The 26,758-nt window shown below is 39.1% G+C and overlaps 3 protein-coding genes and 1 pseudogene across 3 annotated transcripts; all 4 read left to right on the plus strand.

The window, feature by feature from the left end:
* Positions 1-14,102: 14,102 nt before the first annotated feature.
* LOC141594947 (F-box protein CPR1-like) lies at positions 14,103-15,275 on the plus strand. The gene has a single exon (XM_074414927.1). It carries the CDS (start codon positions 14,103-14,105, stop codon positions 15,273-15,275), a length of 1,173 nt encoding a protein of 390 aa, XP_074271028.1.
* Positions 15,276-19,705: 4,430 nt separating this feature from the next.
* Positions 19,706-20,964, plus strand: LOC141594256 (thaumatin-like protein 1; annotated as a pseudogene).
* Positions 20,965-22,339: 1,375 nt separating this feature from the next.
* On the plus strand, positions 22,340-23,512 carry LOC141594948 (F-box/kelch-repeat protein At3g23880-like). The gene has a single exon (XM_074414928.1). The coding sequence runs from the start codon at positions 22,340-22,342 to the stop codon at positions 23,510-23,512; it is 1,173 nt and encodes a 390-aa protein (XP_074271029.1).
* Positions 23,513-24,366: 854 nt separating this feature from the next.
* Positions 24,367-25,515, plus strand: LOC141594949 (F-box protein CPR1-like). Its single transcript, XM_074414929.1, has one exon. It carries the CDS (start codon positions 24,367-24,369, stop codon positions 25,513-25,515), a length of 1,149 nt encoding a protein of 382 aa, XP_074271030.1.
* The last annotated feature ends 1,243 nt before the right edge of the window (positions 25,516-26,758 follow it).

Below are 26,758 nucleotides of genomic sequence, written 5' to 3' on the forward strand. Positions count from 1 at the left end.
AACTGTCCTAACAAACACAGCGGAAGACTAAAGACTCTGATATGTGATGACTCCATCCCCAGCTAGATCCCACGCGTATCCAAGATATACCTGCCAAGCACTTTCGCTCACCACCCCGAATGGATCACCACAGTTTTTAAAACATTTAAACGGGTCAGTACTAATCACACAATTCACCATATATATATACAATAAGATAAACAGATGCCTTAACCGTCACACATACACAACCAACCAACTCCAATCATCTCAATCACCGATCGTCCACTGGACCAGACCCCACGCGAGTGGGGGACCGTAGCCGTACCCACCAAATCCCCGCTCCACATAGTGAGCGATAACCCTGTCCATTAATGTGCACATCCCCTTCCGTGGCGGGTTCCACGAAGGGCGAAACTAGGGCGTGAAGCCACTCCCGCAAGTGACTCCACTCAGCCGAGAACGCATCTCGAGAACCATAGGCAACCAATCACAATCACAATATCAACAACCTTCTGAATCTATCAACAGTTTACAATCACAATCACAGCCGTCACAATACAATTACTATATCAAACAATCTATCTCAACACATCAACAATCATCCCATTATGGGACTAATACTGAGTAGGAAATCCCCCGGAAAGCAACACAATCATCGACGATCTAGCAAATTTGTCTCAAAACCTCTCCTTTACAAATCCTTCTCCTATCACATAATCACATAATCACAATCTAACCTTAACAAATCATAAAAACCCCCAATCCCAAAATTAGGGTTTAACGAAACTTGACGAAATACTATAAAATTGGTATGCAGATCTTACCCTCGACGCAAGGATCACAAAGGTATAAAGAACGATGGAATCCGACTTCTCAAGCTCCGGGATTTGTCAACAATGCGCTTAGGATTAAGAACGTTCTTGCCTTCTCTCTTAAACAGTAAATTAGGTTTTGCAAAAGTGATTTAGAAACAATGACGGAAGGTTATATATCTTAATCGAATAATTAACAAAACCCGAGAAAAACTCCCCGTAAATTGGCTACTCGATCGAGTACCCAAGGCTACTCGATCGAGTACCCCCTTACTCGATCGAATACCCTAGTTACTCGATCGAGTACCCAACAGGTCAGAAACTATTTTGTTTCGCAAAACTCCCTTACTCGACAGAGTAAGGCCTACTCGATAGAGTACCCCAAGACTCATAAATACGGAGTATTACAAGTATACTGCCGCCGAAACTATAGTGAACCGACCATCTTAGCACCCTTTTAATATTTGTTTTCACCCACCTCTTTTATTAGCTCGTTTATTTTAGTTTTGTTGCCATTAGTATAGACCAACTCAAAACAAACCCCCACACATTTGTTACTTTAGACTTAAATAAAACAACTATTAATTGCATCGCCTCTCCGTGGTTCGACCCTGACTGCCACTAGCTATAGTAGTAGTTTGGACTATAAATATTATTTTTGGTGCACACAACGACAGGCATCAGCAGCAACTAAAGCAATTACTACTACGTCAACGAAAGTTGTTGCACTCAAGCCTGCTTATGATTCTTATTATGACTCATGTGAATATAAGAAAAAAATAAAAACTACTTCGCTGATGGCTTTGCACAACCTGGCTGTAAAGAAGTCACCTAGAGGGGATGTAGTCATGATTAACATTGAAGAGGAAATTTGTAACACCCCCGTCCAAACCGGGTCGGGAGCGGTTACTTATGATAGCTCACCAGGCTTTGTACATGACCCACAGATCAACACGGGTCCTTTATAGCGCATTTTGTCCTCACTCATACGCATCCCGGGAACCTTCCCAGGAGGTCACCCATCCTAAGACTACTCTCAGCCAAGCACGCTTAACTTTGGAGTTCTTTCACATGGATGACCATAAAAGAAAGTGCACTTTGTTGATATGAGTAGTACTTTCAATCCCTTTAAACACTAGTCATTTAAGCTTATAACTGGACCTCTTCAATTACCGTGGGGTGTTACAATCACCCCCACTTGAAGAACGCAACGTCCTCGTTGCGTCAGGGAGCATAACCGCTAACCCAGAATTCTCCCCCACTAGGTGGGTGATCACAATGGAGCGTATAACAACCGCCTCCGGGAGCGTATAACAACTGCCTCCCATCACCACACGGTTGCAGGGTTGCTCTGATACTACTTGTAACACCCCGGCCCAAACCGGGTCGGGAGCGGTTACTTATGATAGCTCACCAGGCTTTGTACATGGCCCACAGATCAACACGGGTCCTTTATAGCGCATTTTTTCCTCACTCATACGCATCTCGGGAACCTTCCCAGGAGGTCACCCATCCTAAGAGTACTCTCAGCCAAGCACGCTTAACTTTGGAGTTCTTTCACATGGATGACCATAAAAGAAAGTGCACTTTATTGATATGAGTAGTACTTTCAATCCCTTTAAACACTAGTCATTTAAGCTTATAACTGGACCTCTTCAATTACCGTGGGGTGTTACAAAATTATAGGCGCAGCTGATATAGCCGTACTGGGCCCGAAGCAACTGATGGAATTTGTCGAACTTGACAATTTAGATGCTGTTCACATTTTGATTTGGATGAGGTAAGTTTTATTAATAAAACTATTTAGTCATTTCCATTTACGAATAATGATGTTTGTTAAAATTATCAATTACAATAACATTTTTCATTCCATGTGGCGTAATAGGTACCTGAATAATCAAATCTCTTAGTGGAAGTTCTCATTTCACGCATACGGATTCTTGACTCCTAAGGCGTTCTCTGTGCACAGAATTTCATACGAAGAACAAATCAATAGTTTCGCTCGTCGGTTGATGTCGTCCAAAAAACTATGGCTTGCCCCCTACAATGAGAATATGTATGTATAGTACGTGATTATTGTAATGAATCATGGTTCTATAAATTTGTTATTAACATGCTTAAATGCGTGTAAATGAACTAACAGTTCAATGTCCCAAATTGAATAGGAAGCATTGGGTGCTACTGAAAATCCAAGTGGAAACAAAAACAGTGTACTGAATTGACTCTCGCAAAGGCAAACCCTCTGACAGTTGTGTAAGGATGATAACTGAGTAAGTTTACAACCTTCAATAATGTCATTTGTTATTGTATGACTTGAGACATATATATATATATATATATATATGCAAATAATAATGGCATGTGTGTATATTTATGATTTAGTGTTTTTGAAGCAAAAAAAAAAAAAAAAAAAGATTATGTCCACTTGGGAAATATAAAAGCGACGCTGTTCCCAATTTTATCACGCCATTAGTAAGTGTATTCTTAATAATTACTCGTATCATTTAATTAATGTTTATGCGAGAGGTTGATTATCTAATTCAGCTGATTTGTGTGTGATTTATATAATAGTCTCCTAAAGCACCAGACGACAAATAACGTGCCTTTTACGTTTGCCAGTCCATGTGGGAGGTTATCAACAGAAAACTATCTACCATTCCGATACGGGTTAGTGTGATTTAAAAACTATTTCAGACGTAAATTGAGTTCAATTATGTATACTTCCATGTATTATATCTATTTTGATTATGTATATTTTGAATTGTAGTTTCCACAAATACTCAACAAAGCCCCGGAATATTCGTCAGAGGACATCAACCAGATGAGAAATATGTGGGCCAGCTATGTTGTTTCATTAGCGAGGTCTCAATAGTTTTCTCATGCTTGAGGTACGAGTGTGTATATATAGATCAATTGTGTATTGGATTCTTTTGTTTTCTCAATAGCAGTTGTGTTTTGGCTGTTGATCATCCTGTTTGAACTGTTTTTAAACTGGGTTTAATTGATTGCGGGGTGTAATATATTGATACAGGGTTGAATTTTTGCACTTGCCGCAATTGCTGGAATGCTATTTTTCGAGTAAATTTGAAAAAATAGCATTTAAAAGCAATCGCTACAAACGTTCTTTGAAAAATAGCATTTCAAAGAAATTTGCTAGAACAAAGCTAAAATCATTTAAAAAAAAAACAAATTAAAAACGATAACGGTTAAAAACAACCCGTTGCAAACAATTATTTCACAACGGTTTTATTTAGATAAATAACCGTTGACATATTTTCCTTTCCATTCAAACCGCCAAAAATATAAGATAACGAACGATAACCGTTGTCGAGTTCAAAACTTTTACAACGGTTTATTTAAGCAGAACCGTTGACAAAATTTCATCAATATAAATAGATAACGGATACATACCGTTGTCAACAAATGAATATAACAACGGTTTTGCATGCAATAAAGCCGTTGTTAAATTTTGACATTCAATTAAATAAGATAACAAAATGAACCGTTATCATATATAATATTTAACAACGGTTTTAGAACGATAAGACGTTGTTAATAGTAAACTACGACAACGGATTTGAAAACGTTCTTAAGATTTAACAACGGTTTCTTAAAAGATTATTTTATAACGGTTCTTGATGTTATATAACGGTCACGTGTTATTTTTACAACCGTGGTATATATTTAACAACCGTCGTTGCAATAACGGTCCCGTATTTCTATTTAAAAACGGTAATTTGCATTATTTGACCGTTATTGAATGTCTTATTTGGCGTAGTGTAATCTTGTTGCTTGTTGTCAGAGTTCAAACACAGTTCTGGTTCGACAACATTATACTAGTAAATTCTTCTGGTACAATAAGGTTGATGGCGGAATTTTCTGGAATCTTCAAGCTTATATGTATAGCAGGAGCCTTGTTGACATCCCTGATGGACAACTGTTTGAGCACTCCCAGGTTGGTAAACGAACTCAAATAAACCGAATAGAACTGTTTTGGTAAATTTCTACCAATTTAGGGTTAAAGTGACCGCTCTTTTTAGCCTCGTATCGGGGGGTTAAATTATATGTGATTTGTGACGAAATATGTATGTAATTAAGACGGAGTAACGATATGAACAAAGTAAAGGACGAAATAAATGAAATAATGACACAAGAGATTTTGGTGACGCGGAAAACCCGATGTGGGAAACAACCGCGGGGGGAGTCGGAATCCCGCCAATATTCCACTATATGATAATCAGAGCACAAGTACAATATATAACGGTTCAGATCTGATGAAGAATATTCTGTTCGGCACGAGTACGGGACAGACGGTACGCCGAATGGACTTCGATGGCTATTCCGTGAGTTGCTAATATGGTGCGTAAGTTTTGTAGGAATAATAAGGTGGAGATAATGATTGATTCATCATTATCCAATGATGATGAATTTTTAGGCCTTGGTGATAAAGGGCAATTAATGGTGATTAGGTCATTGTGATATCACAATAGCTTTTGGTTTGTGGTACGTGAGCTTGGTTATGCCGTCAGATGAATATTTGTGTGTTGGTCTCCGTTGTGTTTCCATGCGTATGAATGTGGGTCCTTTCTCTTGCTTGTCTTCCTTGTATTTATAGTGAATAAACCCTAGTGGGTTTATTAGGGCTTCCCACTTAATTGTCTTGTTCCTCAAGGTAGAGTTTGGTAACAACTTGGACTTTCCTTATTCCGAATATGGCAATAATTAGGATTTCCTTGTCTTACCCGGGATCTTATTAATATCTTAGTCCAAGTCGAACTCTTATTTACCTGCTGTCCTTTCCCGAATTATTCTGCTTCCAGGCCTGCCTCCCCGGCTCGGTCCATGGGCCCGACTCCCAAAGTATGTCATGGGTCCATTGCTCATTAATTAACCATTTATCCCGTGCCACGTAGCCTAGGCAAAATACGGTAATTTTGGTCCTAACAGTTGCCCCCAATTTCGCTTCTCAGCTTTGTTGAGGAGGGAAATTGATTCTTCAAGCTCTGCCTACTGTCGCTATTCTGCTACCGATAAACCGTTGCTATCCTTCCGGATTATCGCTATTCTCACGGGAAGGAGGTGCGGCCAACCTCTGTGATAGACCGATGGAATGATCGTCTGAAGCTCGATGGAGAAGTCTCTTGAAATTCTGCCGGAGCAAGTGTGGTCGCTTCACGGATCGACTCCTACCATATATACTTGAGATAATTCTGTATCCCTACTTTGTACCCCGAATTCTGGTACCCTGGCCTGCTTGATTCTGCTGAATCGTACTCTGTTGTCCTTGTAGACTGATTTCTGGCTCTCCTTGGTTCTGCTGATCGGGAAGTAGATGTAAGCTGATTTTTTACTGATGTAGACTCGTGGACTCTTGTTAACAGACTTTTCAGCAAGCGGACTCCAGGCGGATTTCTGCTGGAGGATGCTCAGAACAATTGGTGGACTCTAGGAACCCGATGGCTGACGTTGGGATCCTGACGGCTGGTGGTGGGAACCAGGTGGGGACATCGGGACCGAAAGGCGATGGTGGGAGCCGGGACGACCGACGCCGGGAGCGACGTCGAAACGGGGAAGCACTTCCCACCTGTCCTTACCATTCTGTTATCTGGTCACCAAGGGTGAATCTGGTGGTTAGAGCATTCGGCATAAGTTTTCTATACACTTGTTATGTAGGTGATACCTGCAAAATGTTAGTAGCAATGTGATGCATGTGCATGGATGGATTCTCTAATGTATGATGCAGACTATATGATGGATTAGACAAGCTGTAGACTATCATATGTCGTGAATGTAATGTCAACCATGACTATATGCTCTGTCTCCGTCATTTCGTTTGTCTTTGTCTGGAGCTTAGTTCCCACTCTTGATTTTCCAGGAGGCTGACCTGGTTCCAGGTGCACAACCCTTGTCTCTGGTGGCAGATGTTTGATAAAATATTTTACCCATGTCGTAAAATATCTTATTAATAGGATAGCTGATTAGAGCGTACCCCCCATTGATTGTTTCTGACTAACAAGGAATGTTGCGTTCCTTGTGGTTCCAGACGTTTGAAATCCGTGCGTGCACCCATTGATCTACGACATAGCTAGCTAAGGAATTACTGAGTTAACGTTAAGGTATGGGTGGTCTTAGTATGCCGAACCCTGCGCGCTACCTCGGCGTATGCTCTCCATGTGGCTTGACTTAAGATAAACGTCTTCGTAGCCTCACATGGCAGGGGCTGGACCCTCAAAGTGTGCCTCATCTGATAAGTAACCAACACTAGTACCAAAGCCTTTCTTCGTAGAAGCGTGAAAGATAACCAAATAATACAAATACCTGGTGCTATCTCATGGTGTTCCAGAGCAACATCTGGATCCAGGAAGCCACAGCGCGTACCACTTGGGTTTTTAGAAAATATTTTATTTTAAATAAAGAGGAATAAATAAAAAGAACACAAAAACAAATTTTGAAACTAAAAAAGGACTCGATAAGAAAAAAGATATTAGTAAAAAGGTTTTTGCTTCATGGACTGTTGAAAGGTACTCTGTACATTAAGGTTTTGGCACTTTGTCAGACAAAGTACAGTCGGGGATTATACAAGATTTGACCTTGCATGGCCATCAATCTGTACACCCTATTACCTGGCGCTTTCAGCCTGTCATTGTCCTTTTTCAGCCTTGTGATTTTTGGTATTTTCAAATACCCTTCATAGCACTAGGTCCTCTACTGCGAGAGTCCTGATCCTGACGTTGTTATCATACGCCCTTGCTTCTGCTTGCTTGTACGATGTCATGCGTATGTTAGCACTTCTTAGTTCAACTGTTGTGGCTCTTTGATTTTGCTACCGTTTCAGGTTCTCAACATTGAGTTTGTTGTTTGACCAAGATTGCTCGATGGGTGTTGGCTTCGATCGTCGCGTGAGGGATGTAGTCTCTGCCCCCTGCATGACTTTCACGGCTTTGCTGTGGATGGCATGCAATATAGAATGAGACTCATGCTTGCTTTTTTAGTTTCTTGCTGAGAGTAGTGTCATTTCTTTTTGTCATTTGTTATTTCATGTTCTGGTGTCCAGGAAACCAGGCTGGTGGCAGCACGTGTTGCTGTGATGTTTTACTTTGGGAAGTTGATGCAAGGATGTCTCCCATATATTCAGGGTGCTAGGAGCTTTTATGTACCAGCGGTACGTTGATTGAATTGCCCCCATGCCATTGATTCATGTCCTGCAAGCTGCTGGTGAAGCTACCTGTCTTGCTGGCCCGACCTGTGCGGCTGTTTCTGTAGGCCGAAAATTTATTGCAGGGAGCGCTCTGCATTCCGCATTCTGCGTCTTGCGTCCTGCATTCTGCATCTTGCATTCTGGATACTGTGTCCTACATCCTGCGTCCTGCATTCTGCGTTCTGCGTCATATGCTGCAGGAGGAGCGATTTGATATGGGGAAGGAGTGGCAGGTTCTGGAGCCTGAGTAACCACTCCTGCTGGTAGGGAGATCTCCTACCAGAAATTATTCTAATAAGGTCAGTAGATGGCATAGCCAACGACCTTCTAATGCTCAAGACAGTAGTTACTCAAAATATAACAGAGTAACAAGATTACGAAGTTACGAATTACTTTAAGAGCGACATATGGACATGAATCTTTTGTCCTTTGTTTACTGATGGTTTTAGCACGTGAATGATAAGCATAAGTGGTGAGATACCTAGCTTGAATGCTACCCCCAGGTTGTAAGGACGTTTGCCTCCAGGTTCTGGGTTATGGCCCCTGGCTGGGGACCTATCTGGTTTCAGATACTTTCAGGTGCCTGACTCTCAGGGTCGCTACAAGCTTGGACGATCAGGTTCCCTCCTGGTCCGACCGTGGGGACCTGGGTACCAGGCCTACTCTTGTCCCTCTTATTGGAAATTTTACTAGTGTGCCATTTACAACTCTGGTTCCTATTTCCCTTTTAGGTCGCTGATGTTTTCATCAACCTAGGTCTGGGGTGCAGGACTAAAGTCAGGTGCAAAGTCTACCGTGGTTATGACTTAACGGTCATTCGAGGTTCGAACTTCAGATTGTGAACACTTAGGCGTATTGACGTATCATTCAATTGGTCATTGTTCATTTATCCTAATAACTTTAGTTTTCTCATATAGGCTTTCAGGAGGTAGTCAATTACCACATGGATATGATGAGACTAAAATAAGAAAGTAATTTACAGAAAGCTATAACAAGTGCAAGAAACAATTTTTCAAGTGATGTGTACCTGGTCTCTGCAGGATGCAGAGACTTATTTGAGATAATATTCTAGGTGTCCGTATGACGTTAACTAAAGCCTTGGTTACCGACAGGTATGTGGACCGGGTGCTGGGACCAGGCACGGTGAATCAGATACAGGGACCGGGTGTGGGATTAGGTACTGGGACTAGGTGCAGTATATCAGATACAGGGACCGGGTGTGGGATCCAGGTACTGCGACTAGGGCTCTTCTGGTTAATTTCAGGCTGGGAGATAGTGGTGGTACCAGGGTTCCCCTGTCTCTGCTCATTTTGGATGATGGCTCCTGCAAATGGGCTACACAGAAGTCTGGCTCACTCTGGGTCCCGCCTTTCATCTGGTCATGTTTCCTGCTTCCTCAGGTTTTCTGCTTCATGTTTCCTGCCTCCTCAGGTTTCGCCTCTGCTTCCGACTTCCTGCTTCCTTGATTTCCGTTTTTGGTTCCTCCTACTTCCAGCCTCCTGGAAGTTAAGAGGAGATAGGCGGTCGAGACTTCTTTATTCTACTAGATCTCAGCGTCTTGGGAACCTGGTTCTGGGTGCTGATGAGATCAGCTCCCCAAAAATGATACTTATTGGGTCAGCCACCCGAAAATACTGCTGGTGAGGTCAGCTCCCCTAAAATGCTTTTGAGGCTGCTGATGTTCCTGAGCCAGAGCTAGTTCCTACAAGAGAAGATCAAACGAAGCAAGGTAGAAAAGATGGTGTAGCTGCTGCCGAGGAGACATGTTAAGAGGACCTCTCCTCCAGCCTGTTTGTACTCTTGTTTATCATTGCCTGGTGACTTAGCCCTTTTGTATTTTGCTTTGTTTCGGGATTTTTCCCTGAGATGTAGACTGGGTATGAAACTCGTTTTAAAAGCTTCTCATGAGCTGTTATCCTATGAGGGTGACAATTTGCTGGAATCAGCATTCAAGCGCCTGGCGGACTGCATGTCGATTGCTGTTGTTGGTTCTTATATTCCGGTTGCTTCTTTGCAAGCTCTGATAATTCAAGCAGAACGCTCATTCCGGTTTGCCACTTGCTAGATTCGATCTGCTTTCTATCATGAAATCGTAGGACAAAGCGAGACATGCCATGTTAGTTTTATAAAATTCAAACAATTGACGATGAAGATTACCTGTGTACTCTGAATCTTTAGCATTGTTCATTCTGGGTCCAGCTTACCCATGTTGACTAAGTTTATTGTATCCACCAGGATTTTTCTTACGGTGTAGTTTCTATGTACGATGTAATGATAAGAGCACCATGACGGTGTATCTGAGTCTTAAGCGATCTCCTTTTGTTTCTGTGGCATGCCTTTTTCGCCTTTGAGTATTTTAGGTTGTAGAGTTTTGATCCACCTGTTATCACGTAAAATATTCTAGCACAAATAGAGGTGTAAAGGGTGGAACCTGACTCGTGGAGTTTATTTTACTAAACCTGCCCCCACGTGATAACAGGTGGTCGCTGCACTAGGCTTTTATGATCCCGCAAGAGGGTTAGGGACATGCGAAATAGTACCAAATATGTTACCATCTAACGACACTTCTGCAGAGGTCTGGCCTCAGGGTCGCTGGCTAGTGGAGTTGTAGCGACACTGGTTCAGTTTGTCAATCTGGTTCCTGCTGGCTGAAAGTTCCTGCATCAGGGAGGAATTTAGCTCCAACAGAACAGAACTACGAGATACGGTGTTACCTGATGCTGCCTCCATTCTGGTCAGCATGAGAGAGTAGTAGGATGCTAGGCATTCAGGGTATAGCCTGGTGTCCTCAACTTACTGCAAGCTCCAGATTGTCTCTCTACAACTTGCTTCTGAATAGCCTGAGTCAGGTTGTGAATTTTCATCTGGAGCACCAGCACGACGTCTAGGGATCTCTGGTCCAAAGATTCTGGAAGTCCTGATCTGCCCCCAGCCTGGTACCTTTGAATCTGTGTGCCTGTACTGAGCATTCCTGCTGGTCCATTTGTTGCTGGTACACTTGTTGCTAGTACGCTTGTTGCTGGTACGCTGCTGGCGGTTTCTGGTGCACTGACCATTCATGCTCTGGTAGCTAGAGGTTGGAGGGACTCTAGCGTCCAGATCTGCTATAAGACTTTAGAGGAACTCTAGGAAGCAGTTCTGCTGCCAGCATCGGGATGAATTTTGGGACCAGATTTGCTGGAGGACTCTGGGAAACTCCATGGACCAGATCTTTGGCTTCGGGGAGCAGATCTACGGTTCCGGAGAGCAAATCTACTGCTGGATTCCGGAGGAATTCCGGGAACCAGACCTGCTGCTGGACTCAGGCTTCTGAAGGAACTTCGGGGACCAGATCTGCTGCCGGAGTATGGGGCCAGATCTGCTGCTAGAGGAACTTCGGGGACCAGATCTGCTGCCGGACTATGGGGCTAGATCTGCTGCTGGAGGAACTTCGGGGACCAGATCTGCTGCCGGACTCTGGGGCCAGATCTGCTGCCGGTCTCTAGTGGGACTTCAGGTAGTAGATCTGATGCATGACTTCTGGAGGAACTCTGGAAGCTGGTCTACTGCTGGCTTCCGGGGAGGGTCCTAGGAAGCAGATCTACTGTTGACTTCTAGCGGAGGATCCTGGGAAGCAGATCTGTTGCTGGCTTCCGAGGAGGGTCCTGGGAAACTCTGACTTCTGGCGGAGGATCCCAGGAAGCAGATCTACTGCTGGCTTCTAGGGAGGATCTCTGGAAGCAGATCTGATGCTGGCTTTCGGGGAGGGTCCCAGGAAGCAGATCTACTGATGGCTTTCGGTTGACTTCATGGATACTGAGGAGATCTTGCTCGCTAGGGGACATGGCACCGAATACCGACTTTATGACAACTTGACTATAGAGATCGATCACCATGCTCCACGGTGGGCGCCAAACTGTTTTGGTAAATTTCTACCAATTTAGGGTTAAAGTGACCGCTCTTTTTAGCCTCGTATCGGGGGGTTAAATTATATGTGATTTGTGACGAAATATGTATGTAATTAAGACGGAGTAACGATATGAACAAAGTAAAGGACGAAATAAATGAAATAATGACACAAGAGATTTTGGTGACGCGGAAAACCCGATGTGGGAAACAACCGCGGGGGGAGTCGGAATCCCGCCAATATTCCACTATATGATAATCAGAGCACAAGTACAATATATAACGGTTCAGATCTGATGAAGAATATTCTGTTCGGCACGAGTACGGGACAGACGGTACGCCGAATGGACTTCGATGGCTATTCCGTGAGTTGCTAATATGGTGCGTAAGTTTTGTAGGAATAATAAGGTGGAGATAATGATTGATTCATCATTATCCTATGATGATGAATTTTTAGGCCTTGGTGATAAAGGGCAATTAATGGTGATTAGGTCATTGTGATATCACAATAGCTTTTGGTTTGTGGTACGTGAGCTTGGTTATGCCGTCAGATGAATATTTGTGTGTTGGTCTCCGTTGTGTTTCCATGCGGATGAATTTTTAGGCCTTGGTGATAAAGGGCAATTAAGGGCTTCCCACTTAATTGTCTTGTTCCTCAAGGTAGAGTTTGGTAACAACTTGGACTTTCCTTATTCCGAATATGGCAATAATTAGGATTTCCTTGTCTTACCCGGAATCTTATTAATATCTTAGTCCAAGTCGAACTCTTATTTACCTGCTGTCCTTTCCCGAATTATTCTGCTTCCAGGCCTGCCTCCCCGGCTCGGTCCATGGGCCTGACTCCCAAAGTATGTCATGGGTCCATTGCTCATTAATTAACCATTTATCTCGTGCCACGTAGCCTAGGCAAAATACGGTAATTTTGGTCCTAACAAGAACTAAGGTCTTTAAATAACCATTACATAAACCAACTAATGCTAATTACCACTTAACTCACTACCATAATCTTATTTACTAGCTTAACCACTAACTTAATTAGTTCCAAATTATTAGGCAACAACATTGTTAATTCGAATGAACCTGTGATCTATATTGACGCAATCATGTGAATGACCTGATAACAAACTAGGTCTAAATTAATAAGACTAAATTGACATTCATTTTAAGTTGTTAAACTTATAATTAAAATTTATAAAAGTGCATGCTCTTATAAAAGATTTAGGCGCTGTTTGGTAAACGACATATCAGCCAATTTTTAGCATATTCAAGGGTTTTAGCATGTTTGACCAATCAATATGCTAATTTTAGTGTTTGGTAAACAACATATTGAAACAACATATTTGGGGTTAATATGCTGTTTTACAATATGGTGCTTACCCCAGCATATTGGTTAACATAATGTAAAATAGGAAATTTTTCTCCCTTTTACAAAGAAAAATAACAATCTACTAATCGTAATCTGCCAATTACCAAACACTCAAATTAATTATGCTAATTATAATATGATAGTCAAACCTTCTGATAAAATCTGTCATTTATAATTTGCTTTTGCAATCTACTTATGCTAAATTTAATCCGCTGTTTACCAAACATAGCCTAATTTGAAATTTGTATACTCCCTCTGTCCCGGTCATTTGTTGTTCTTTTTCCATTTTTGAGTGTCTCAATCATTTGTTGTCCTTTCTATTTTAAGAGTGAAATTGATGAACAATTTAATCATTCACACTCAATTCGTTCCACTTATCATTTGATAATTGACCATCTCCTCTTTCCTTGGTCTTTGTGCCAAAACCAAAGAACAACAATTGACCGGCATAGAGGGAGTAAAATAAAATAAACGTTATTAACCTGGCTTAATAGTGGCCCGAATTGAATTAAAACCAATCCAACTTGTTACACGATAATGACGAGATTATTTGTAATCGATACGAACCTGTCATTAACCCGACCCGAACCGACCTGAACTCGATATAAATTGCACACTTTAACCAACCCATAAACAACCCAAGTGACTCGATTACCGCTCTAAATTTACTTAAGCCTAAGAATAATCAAAACTTTATACTCCACAATATCTATGTGGACCAAGGGAATAAACCCTAATCCGCTTTTGAAAGAAATTCGGGTTTATCAATTATCAGCACCAAATTGATGGTTGATAAACCCTAATCCGCTTCAAACTCGACCAAAGGCCCTTGCCAGTCACGCATCGAATTCTATTATCAATGACGAGCCTCGAGGGTCTCGACATGGACGTTATCATCGTAGATATCCTTCCTAGGTTACCTGCCAAAAGCCTAATCCGTTTCAAATCCGTCTGCAGATCCTTGAATTCCGTAATTTCATCCCGGGATTTCACCCGAATTTACCTCCGTCACCAGTCTCTCTCGTCCTCCGGAGCAGACAAACGCCTCATCCTCGCTGGGGACGGTCGCATTAACTGCTACCACCTTGACCCATACGCAACAACCACCACAACAACCTTCGTTTACAGCAAAACGAGTCGATATATGTCCGTCATCGGGACATCCAACGGCTTGCTATGTATTTGCCTATTTAGGGACAACTTCAGCGAGTACTGCATTCTCAACCCGACAACCCGAATTTGCCGGTGTATCCGTAGTACCCTTTATAAAGAACTTTGGGTTAGACACAGTCATGGGTTCGGGTTTGATCATGAAAACCTCGATTACGTAATAGTTGTTATATCCGAGTATCACAACAATTCCGCCGTTTTCACCCGAAGAACTAGTGTGTACAGCTTGAATACAAACTCCTGGAGTGTAGTTGATGAAGTAACGTTTCCTGCAGATAATATGAACGCACTTAGGAAGTATGGCGTCCTCATTGGTAACAATTTGTTGCATTGGATGTTTTGGATGCCCGCATTGCGCAAATATAGGATCGGTTGTTTCGACATTTGTAAGAAGAAGTGGACAGACGATGTTTTATTGCCTCGGTTCTATTACGACCCAACCTGCAACAAGGAAACCTACCTAGTTGATATTGGGCTTAATGATGAGTGTTTGTTTTCGATATTTAAGGATATAATTGAGAATGGTTACGATGTGTGGGTAATGAAGGAATATGGGGTACAAGACTCATGGGTCATGTTGTTGAGAATTCCTGATTCAAGTTGTTTTGATGGTAAAGTTACAACACTTGTTGCTACTTGTCGGAGCTCAGAGATGGTTTTACTTCAAGAGCGTTATACTAGTAAATTGTTCTGGTACAATAAGGTTGATGGCGGAATTAGCAAGGCTAAATTTGATGGAGCTCCGAATTCATGGAATATTCAAGCTTATATTTGTAGCAGGAGCCTTGTTCACCTTCCTGGTGGACAACTGTTTGAGCATTCTGAGGCTGTTCGCAAAAGTTGGACCTGTCATTTGGCATGATTATTTGGTTGGTTCCAAATTATTCTTTGACGAATATATAACTTGTTGCTTAATTAATTTTATGGATACGGTCTCAAAGCTTGGTTGCAAAGTAGTCCGTAATTACTATGCCATATCAGACCAAAGCGTGCTTGCTAACTACTATGCCATAAAAAAAATGGACACGGTTGCGCTTGTATGTATATAACTATATAAGTTAATATATTGATGATACGAAGTAGTTTTAATTTGAAAATTTAAGTAAATTATAAATGTTCCATGGTCTGTGTTTGATTTTTGAAACCAAAGTCATGAGGCAACCCAATGTTTCATAGGTAAATCCGAGTTCATACCAGAATAAATCTTCCATGGTGTGATTCCAGAATTAAGTATTGAGTGCACTTGCAAACGAGTATTTGGATTAATTTATTAATCAAAGGTAATACGATTCTCCCGATCCTTTTAATTATTATATATTGTTCGGGGTTAATTGATTATGTGCTGATTGTTTGTATTCATCAAGTTCGATGATCAAGGTGACTGTTTATGACAATTATTTGTGGTAATTGTGATTACTTAATTTTATCAGTAGTTATAATATTGTGTTTTTTATACTGCTATTATAATAGGTGAGATGAGATAAAGGTTGTATATACGTTGATTAGGTTTTAAGAAAAGGCTTACTGGGTTTGATCTACTTTATGAGCTAGTTTTTATTGTAGACGGGTTGTTGCGTTTACCCCTGAAAATTAGATAGTTTGCTCATAATGGAGAATCTTGTACACACCATGATCATAAATAAAGTAGATGAGAGTTGGAATTTATCAGCCACTTCAAATATTATGTTGTTATATGCAGCAGTGGTTATTTGTCTAATATTGATGGAGATTTAAGATGTTATTTGATTTTAGCCATGTACGAGAATTGGATTTGGTAACTTGAGCAATGAATATTTCATGGATTGTTTTGGTAGTGTGTTCGATTTGCCGATTCCTTTGACCTTGACTTGAATATGTACTTTCTATGAGATGGATAAGTCTAGAATCAGATGAGTATTGATTTTGTTCTTTGTTAGAGGGTAGGCTGAATGTGTATGCTAGAGTACTTATAATTGTTAAGTAATTAAGAAAGTGTAGCTAATAACACTAAGAGATTCCATAAACTTGTTATAGTTGGCCTGGTGGAGTACTTGAATTATGAGATATGGACATATTGACATAAAATGTAGAGTTAGACTCTTAATGTGGTTGACATCTAAGCTAAGTCTTGGCATTGTTGGGATTTATTTTGGTATTTAGTTTGAAATGTCATTTCTTTTGTCTTTGACTCGTAGGTGAGTAGTTTGGAATTTTACTCCGAGTGTTGAGGAGTCTTTTAAAAGAGACATTTGACGATATGGATAATGTAATTGAGATTGGTATTGAGTTATGGAGCTTTTATGCCATATTATGTTATACGGTGCTTGTGCAACCTTGGTTAATGAGTTTTTTATTATTGAGTTTTGTATTGATAATTAGGTAGAAAGTATTGTCTCCCGGGTTGTACTTGGATTAAGGACAACTAGTATTGGTGCCCGGCTTCGCCCGGGCTACCTCTACTTACCATTATTTTTTTTTCATTAAATAAAATTACTTAAAGTTGCATAACCCATAAATTTATCATTAATATATTTTTCTATGACATATCCTAAAATTACGATGAAATAAATTTTGAGACAAATTCACTACTCCCGCTAATTTTTTACTCTTATTAATGAAACAATAATAACATTTCACTACTTGCCCGTAATCATTGTTAATTTCACTACTCCCGCCGTAATTATTGTTACTGTCACTACTGCCGCATTAATATTGATAATTTCACTACTCCCGCCGTAATTATTGTTACTTTCACTTACGTCTCTATACATCTAATAAACTATAAAGTTTAATAAAATTGCATGAATTTTAAATTTAATATACAATTTTATGATAATAATAATTAATACCATAAGTGTGCATGTTTATACTAATTAATTATTTTATTTTAAGGAAATTGACATCTTCTAGTGTTCTATAAATATTTAGGAAAATTACCATGCATCTTCTCTCTTTTAGTCTCCTTGAAATTAACCATTTTAATTAATTATTTTATTTTAAGGAAATTGACCATCTTAATTAATTATTTTATTTTAAGGAAATTGACCATGTTTAGGAAAATTATCAAGCTTCTATATAATTTAATTTTAGCCCAAACTATATAATATTTGCATTGAGATCCCTTAATCGGGTCATCACACGGTGCTATTGATTTAAAACTATATAGTATAATTAATTTGTATAACTTTCTTTAATTACATTGAAGTCCCTTGGTTTCTGGAATTAATATATAGTATTGATAACTAAAAATACATTCTACATCGATCAACCTTGCTGCTTTGATCACTGCAACATGCATAGAGTTTGGATCACATTAACTTGTTCTGTTGTACATTTAATTGTGTAGTTTTTACCACCTTAGCCATTTCTAAAATGAATTCTGGTACAAGCTTCGTTCTTATGAAACAGGCTATGAGCCGCTTGTACATAATCCGGTACAATACCATCATTATTTGTGCTCAAAATTTGTTTGGAAAATTGGGTTGCATCGAGTGTAGTAGCATTCAAAATTTATAGATACTATATGCACAAGTGACAAAGAATTTACGATTCTACTTGAACATACACAAAGAATAGTAGATTTGGAAACGGGTGATTCAGTTAATCAATATTCAATATGATTGGGTGAGCTGTGAAAAGGTTGCTATAAGTTTTGTAGTCTTTTAGCCACTATATAAGCTTCCTTCTACATTAAGGGATTACTGAATATAAAATGAACTAGATGTCTATATCATTAATTTATATTTATATTGATTTAGCATGTAACGTAATCTGTATGTATGATATTAGTTCTGTTAGTAGCAGGGGCGGAGGGAGGTAATGGGCTCCCTAGGCTATAGCCCTACATACAATTAAGTGGCAAAAAAATATAGTAGAAGTATTGAGTGCTCTTCTCTAGAAAATACCGATGAATTGTTGAAATAGAGTAGTTAGTTAACTGACATCCACGCATGCATTATAAACGAGGGAAATCTTGATATTCCTCATTTCGAAGTTTTATTACACCACTTTATTTAAGCATTAAAATTTTAGAAACGGTCTTTTACTAAATTATTGAGACATCACTATTTCGTACGCTTTTATTGGTAATAATGACCAAAAGTAGCACATTAATTTTGTACTTATTTACATGATAAGCGTAAGTGATTATCATTAATCACGATTCGTACCTATTTTATAACCTAGTTATATAATATTCCCCGGTCATTTGTTTACCAATTCCAACTTGGGGTGTCTAAATCAATTGTTTAGCCTTTCTATTTAGAGAATGCTTTAACAATTTGACCTTCCCCACTCAATTTAGTCCACTTGTCATCAAATAATTTGTCCTCTCTCTTTCTCTAATCTTTGAAATCAAAGGTAAACAAATGACCGGACGTAGGCCAAGGAGTACCACTTTTTCTTTAAATTATAAAATAGTCTCCAATAAACTTATTAAGAGATTGTTTTTCAAAAGACTTACTCGTTAAGAGTATTAATAATCCAAGGATTTAAAAACTAAAAATTTTCCGACGTAATTTCTACACGTCAAATTTAGATATAATGATAATCTTGGTGAAATTTTATATAATGATAATCTTGGCGAAATTTCCATTAAGTATTTATTTTAGCACTGGAACTTATAAGTGGAAATTATAAGCTTATAAGCTAATCACATGTTAACGAATTACTCCTTTCGATCTTAAAAATTTCTCCATTTGATAAAAATAGTTTTCACAAATCTTAAAAAATTGGGCAGTTCGAAATAATCAAAAGGTTTCTCCGCCCCGATCAATAGTTATCGTTGTGAAATAACAATTCTCTTTTATAAGAGGTGTATCATGTATATATATGGTATACATTACTATTTCGGTCAATAATTATTTAAAATTCCTCTCATATTTCAAATAATAATAACTCTTGAGTAGAACGGGCCGTGAGTAATAAGAACTCTTTTTAATTTATCGTTTAAATTTACACTCCAAACGCGAGCTTTAGCCCTAAATAGATATTGAAATCCCGTGAGTAATAAGAACTCTTTTTAATTTATCGTTTAAATTTACACTCCAAATGTGAGCTTTAGCCCTACATAGTTTTAATTTCTGGCTCCGCCCCTGGTTAGTAGTATAATTAAGGAATATGGGGCACAAGAGTCATGGGTCATGAAGGAATATGGGGTACAAGAGTCATGGGTCATGAAGGAATATGGGGTACAAGAGTCATGGGTTATGTTGTGGAGCATTTCTGATTTTAATTGTTTCCAAAGGAGCATTTTTCTTAGGTATTGTCAGAAGTGTCATTTTGCATGAACAATAACTTAGATTATTAATAACATTCTCATCTCAAAACTTGCTTTCTAATAAACATCGTAAATCTTGATTAATTATTTTTATGCATACCGTCTCAATGCTTGCTTGCTAATTAATTACTATGCCATATCAAAGCCCGCTTCCTAATTACTTGGCCATATAAAAAATGAATGCGATTGTGCTTGTATATAAGCCATAATCTCTCAAAGATGATAGTATCTAACATTAAGTAAATTAATCTTTACACGTTTTGAGCTTGAGTTTCGAAATCAAAGTGATCATGAGGCATCAACGACTTCTTGTGTTATTCTTCATCCTTACCTTGACAACCCAATGTTTCAAAGGTAAAACCCGAGTTCTTTGTGTTTTCCTTTTGCGCCTTTTGTAATCGGAATTTTGAACAAATTTCGTTTGCTTATGTTTATTCGGTTTATAAATGCAGCAGGAAGTGAATCAACAAAGTTTATAATACAAAACAGATGCCCTGACACGATTTGGCCAGCGACATTAGCAGGATCAGGAACCCCTCAATTAGCCTCAACCGGTTTCCAATTAAGCCCCGGCTCAACAACCTCTCTCGACCTCCCTACCGGTTGGTCTGGCCGACTTTGGGCTCGAACCCTATGCTCAACTGATCCCACTGGAAAATTTAATTGTGACACAGGCGATTGTGGTTCGTCGACAATTACATGCAATGGGGCCGGAGGGGCCCACCAGCAAGCCTAATAGAATTCACCTTATCAGGACATAATGGCAATGACCAAGACTTTTACGACATTAGTCTTGTTGACGGGTTCAACTTGCCAATATCGGTCACGCCACAAGGCGGGTCCGGTACCAAGTGTAACACGATAAGTTGTCCTGTGAACTTGAACTCGGGTTGTCTAGTAGAATTGGCACTTGTGGGGACGGGAGGGCGTGCTATTGGGTGTAAAAGCCCGTGTTTTGCACTCGGACAACCTCAACATTGTTGTACGGGTGGGTATGGATCGCCTAGTACTTGTCCTCCGACCGTGTATTCGAAGTATTTTAAGGGTGCTTGTCCTCAAGCTTATAGTTATGCTTATGATGATGGGTCTAGTACGTTTACTTGTAGTGGACAGCCTGATTACTTGATCACATTTTGTCCTTGATTTTAACTGTAAGTCTCGTGGAAATTCGTGTTATACAATACAATATTGCAATAATACTCGTTTATGGATTTACCGCGGCTATCTTGGTCATCGCGAACCTTGAGTTATTCAGAAGAGACTCCTGTTATATGCGCAATGATTCATTATTTGTCATACTGGATGGTATTCAAAAATTCGAAGTTTAATGAATTAATTCGAAATTGTAGATAGTTAATTGATATGAAAATAATATTACTCTTTTTCAAACTGAATCAATTGCTAAGAACAACATACATATCAACGACGACCACCAAAATTTAGCACAGTTCTAAAACTGCCCACATGTAAGCTGTAACTCGATCTAACCGTAATCTAAAATATTTATTTAACAGTAATTAAAATATTTATTTAACCAATACCCCTAATGTAAGTACAGAAATTTCTAAAAATTAATTTAGAATTGTTGGCAAATAAGGAGGTGTTTCATTTATTTATTTACCTTTTTAGTTTTTATATTAGGAATATAGGTAAAGATTGTAAAAGTAAAATAAAGAGTTGGGTTAAAAATGATACCTATACATATAGATGTCTTTGCCCTTTTCAAATTCCATCTTACAGTAGAAACACTTCTCTAGGAAACCAACATCTTTCGAATTAACCGGCTCCCGTACAGGTGAATATATGCTGAATATACTTGGCTGCTGCTGTCGAGTGTCCGGTACCAACTCTTTCTCAAACAGTACCACTGGTTTCGGACGGGTGTTGGATTCCCCGGATAAAATAAATGTTATTAATAACCTGGCTTAATAGCGACCCGAATTAAAACCAATCCAACTTGCTACCCGATAATGACGAGATTATTTGTAATCGACACAAACCTGTCATTAACCCGACCCAACCCGAACTCGATATAAATTGACACACTTTAACCGACCCATAAACAACCCAAGCGACTCGAATACCCCTCTAAATTTACATATTGCTTGGAATTGAAGTAATTATTAAGGGAATAATAGAGCTAAAATAAACTAAATATAGTGTAGTAGTCACTATATTAAGGGAGTAATTGTTCCTTACCTCTCCCCCCAAGTAATGCATTACCTCATATGGAGATTACAACCACTACAAAATCTCCTCCTATTTATTTTTATTTTAGCTCTCATTACCCCGTTCATAATAACTATCATTCCAAGCAAACTCTAAGCCTAGGAATAATCAAAACTTTATACTCGGCAATATCTATGTGGACCAAGGGAATAAAAGTACTAGTATATTTTTTCTAATATTTCGTCTTTTGTTTATAAGGCCACGATTTCCAACATACAATTTTCATGGTTTTTTTTAAGATTTTAATTCCTATTCAATGCGATATAAGTAAAAACATGGGCGGCAAAAACCACTACCTTAATTAAAACTAGTGATTTTTTGAAAGAAATTTTGGTTTATCAATTATCACCACCAAATTTATGGTTGATAAACCCTAATCCGCTTCAAACTCGACCAAATTGAGGCCCTTGCCAGTCACGCATCATCGAATTCTATTATCAATGAGGACTCACAAGAGCCTCGACATGGACGTTATCATCGTAGAAATCCTTCCAAGGTTACCTGCCAAAACCCTAATCCGCTTCAAATCCGTTTGCAAATCCTTGAATTCCGTAATCTCATCCCGGGATTTCGTCCGACTTTACCTCCGCCACCAGACCATCTCGTCTTCTGCAGCTGACAAACGCCTCGTCGTCGCTGGAGACCAGCGCATTAACTGCTACCACCTTGACCCACACGCAACAAGCAGTACAAAGACCTTCGTTATGGGTCCATATATGTCCGTCATCGGGACATCCAATGGCTTGCTATGTATTCGCCTAATTAAGGGCAACTTCTGCGAGTACTGTATTCTCAACCCGACAACCCGAATTTACCTATGTATCTATACCCTCGATGAAGAAATTGGGGTGAAACACAGTCATGGGTTCGGGTTTGATCCTGAAAACCTCGATTATATAATAGTTGTTTTTTCCGATTTTCGCAACAATTCGGCCGTGAAAACGCGAATAACTAGTGTGTACAGCTTGAATAAGAACTCCTGGAGGGTAATAAATGAAATAGCGGTTGCTACAGATAATATTCTGCCTTTTAGGAAGAATGGTGTCCTCATTGGTAACAACTTGTTGCATTGGATGTTTTGGAATCCCACATTGGACAATTATACGATCGGTTGTTTCGACATTTGTAAGAAGAAGTGGACAGACGATGTGGTAATGCCTCGGTTATATTACGACCCAACCTGCAGCAAGGAAACCTACGTAGCTGATTTTGGGGTTTTTGATGATTGTTTGTTTTCGACATTCAAAAATGGAATTAAGAATGGATACGATGTGTGGGTAATGAAGGAATATGGTGTACAAGAGTCATGGGTCATGTTTTTGAGCATTCCTGTTTCAAGTTGTTTCAAAGGGTCAGTTATTACTCCTGTTGCTAGTTGTCAGAGCTCAGACACAGTTCTGGTTCGACTGCGTTATTCTAGTAGATTGTTCTGGTACAATAAGGTTGATGGCGGACTTTGCGATGCTAAATTTGATGGAGCTCCGAATTATTTGTGGGATCTTCAAGCTTATATGTGCAGCAGGAGCCTTGTTCATCTTCAAGCTTATGAATCCCCCTTTGTTAGTAATAATAATAAATTTGGGTTATTTTGCTCTAGGGAGCGAGTTGATTAATAACAGGGTACGTACATCGAATGCTATCTGAAAACAGCTTCTCTAAAGGCGCAACTACTGTCCGAATCCCAACTAGATCAAGTAACCCTTCATTACCGTCAAACAACAGCAACATTGGAGCCTCAGTCTCAATACGACATAAACCACATCCCGAAACTCAAAACAACATATTATTATTATTACTAACAAAGGGGGATTCATAAAAAGGTCTCCATCCAAAATTCAACATAACTCAAAGACGCAACAAAATAACATCGACACATTACTAAATAACCTCGACACAAAGGCCGATGAACTAGCAGGCAGAACACTCTTTAATTACCTTGCATCTCAAAGCTTGCTTACTAATTACTCGTAATCATCTTAAATAGTTAAATCGTGCTAATGAAGTAATCCGTAGTTACTATGCCATAACTAAAAAATGGACATGATATAATTAACTTGCCATATCAAAGAGTGCTTGCTCCCTGTATCAACATGACAACATCAGGTGCGATTCGAGAATTAAGTATAATCGATTATCTCTAATTAGTCATCCAATTTTAGAGAGAACCGTACCCTTGCACAGCTGCCACTAATTTCGCCATATTCACAAGCCAAATAATTCACAGACAGCTCTCATATAGTTTGATGCAACACGGGGATTGATTTCCTAATATATATTGTTACCATAATTTTACTAGGATTTTATTTCCTTGTCAAATTCTTAATAGTTATATATATACAGATGAGGTATATAATATTTTTGTTTAATATCGGAGGGTTATAAAAGTTAGATGAGCAATATCGCTCGAAATTTCAACTTTTAATAATAGCCCTTTCAAAGCGAAGCCAGTCATCCAAGTTTATTATCAATGACGACCCTCGAGATGGAGTTTATTGTCGTAGAAATCCTTACTAGGTTACCCGTCAAAACCCTAATTCGCTTAAAATCCGTCTGCAAATCCTTGAATTCATTAATCTCATCCCGGGATTTCACCCGACTTTACCTGAGTCACCAGTCTCTCACCTCGTCCGCAGCTGACAACCGCCTCATCCTCGCTGGAAACGGTCGCATTAACTGTTACCAACTTGACCCACACGCAACAACCAGCACAACAACCTTCGTTTACGACGAAACAAGTGCATCAATATCGTCCATCATCGGGACATCCAATGGCTTGCTATGTATTCGCCTAACTAGGGGCAACTTCAGTGAGTACTGTATTCTCAACCCGACAACCAGAATTAACCGATGTATCCCTGCCCTTCATGAAAAACATGGGGTCGTACACAATTATGGGTTCGGGTTTGATCATGAAAACCTCGATTACATAATAGTTGTTGTTTTCGATTATCGCAACAATTGCGCCGTGAAAACGCGAATAACTAGTGTGTACAGCTTGAATAAGAATTCCTGGAGGGTAGTAAATGAAATAGCGGTTGCTACAGATTCAATGCAGGCATTTAGGAGGTATGGTGTCCTCATCGATAACAATTTGTTGCATTGGATGTTTTTGATTCCCGCATTGCACAAACATAGGATCGGTTGTTTCGACATTTGTAAGAAGAAGTGGACAGACGGTGTTTTATTGCCTCGGTTCTATTACGACCCAACCTGGAGGAAGAAGAGCTACCTAGTTGATTTCGGGCTTGTTGATGATTGTTTGTTTTCGACATTCAAAGATGAAATTGAGAATCGATACCATGTGTGGGTAATGAAGGAATATGGGGTACAAGACTCATGGGTTATGTTGTTGAGCATTCCTATTTCGAATTGTATCGATGGGGAAGTTATTAATCCTGTTGCTTGTTGTCAGAGCTCCGACATGGTTTTACTTCGACAGCGTTATACTAGTAGATTCTTCTGGTACAATAAGGTTGATGGCGGAATTAGCGAGGCTAAATTTGATGGAGCTCCGAATTCCCAGAATATTCAAGTTTATATATATATATGTGTAGCTGGAGTCTTGTTCACCTTCCTGGTGGACAACAGTTTGAGCACTTCCCGGTCAAGTCTCTAGTATAGTTCGATTGATAGTATGGCATATAAAATTGATCTCTCAAAGATGATACTCCCTCCATTCAACTCCACTTTACAAGTATTCTATTTCCGTCCATTTAACTCCACTTTACAGGTTTCCTTATTTGGACATGTAAAAGACCTTTCTATCCTTATTGAAAATCTATATTTACAAAAAATGCCATTCATACCCCACACAAATCCACCATAAAACTCACCTTTATATTTTTTTAATATCTTTAACCCCACCATTCCCTTTCCCTATGTACTTTTAATAGTTTTTTTAATCCGTTTCTTAATACCCGCGCAAAAAGCAATGTTGCAAAGTGGAGTTGAATGGAGGGAGTAGTATTGAAAATTAAGTAAATTAATTAGTAGCGCCATCGGGTAGTACCGAATATCGCAGCTTAGACTATAGATCAAATGTAGTACATCCTTTTGAGTTCTACTATACAATTTCTGAGTTTTGCTTGAAATATTATGAGTTTTAGTATAAATATACATTATTGCTTAAAAAACTATATACATAAATTCAAGTATGCTCAGAAAAAATACATGTATGCTCAATAACTAAAAAGGTCTGAATTAATACATCAGATGTGTAATCCTTTTTCTTCGAATCTCGGTGCCACCATGATTAAAGAAAAAGAAAAGGAAAAAAATAAAATGTTTATTTTCATTTTTGCGCCAAAATTTTAAGAGTATGTATGTAATTTATATCAATTCAATTATAGTTAAACTCTTAATTAAACTAGATATTATTTATTACAACATTTTCCATTAAAACAATTTATTTAATATTAACCTAATTGGCACTAAATTATCTTCACCGATAATTACATTTTGTCATCTTTCTATTCTGTTTTTCATCTACTTCACTTTTCATATACTGGGTTCTTCATCTATCGGCCGACAAAAGAAAAATTAGAAACGACCCGTCAGTGAAGAAAAAAATGTTTATAGGATTAGGAAGGTGACCTAGACGACGAGTAAAAAAGACACCTACATACAGTCGACGAGTAAAATAAAATGTTTATTTTCATTTTTGCGCCAATCCAAGGGTCGGTTCCGCACATCGACATAGGGAGTGAAGCCCAAGATATTTCGCAAAGCCAGGCAGCAAGTCGACGAGTAAAAAAGATACCTACAAGTCTATTATAGGATTAGGAAGGCGAGCTAGACGACATTATAGAGTTAAAATACACGACGATGTCCCATGTATTTAGGACGGACTTGTGATATAG

This window comes from Silene latifolia, chromosome 8 (genome assembly GCF_048544455.1).
Source record: "Silene latifolia isolate original U9 population chromosome 8, ASM4854445v1, whole genome shotgun sequence".
NCBI lineage: Eukaryota > Viridiplantae > Streptophyta > Magnoliopsida > Caryophyllales > Caryophyllaceae > Silene > Silene latifolia.

What these genes read in the sequence shown, in the direction of transcription:
- LOC141594947 (XM_074414927.1), top strand. Translation starts at nt 14,103, where the DNA reads ATGACGAGCCTCGAGGGTCTCGACATGGACGTTATCATCGTAGATATC.
- LOC141594948 (XM_074414928.1), top strand. Translation starts at nt 22,340, where the DNA reads ATGAGGACTCACAAGAGCCTCGACATGGACGTTATCATCGTAGAAATC.
- LOC141594949 (XM_074414929.1), top strand. Translation starts at nt 24,367, where the DNA reads ATGACGACCCTCGAGATGGAGTTTATTGTCGTAGAAATCCTTACTAGG.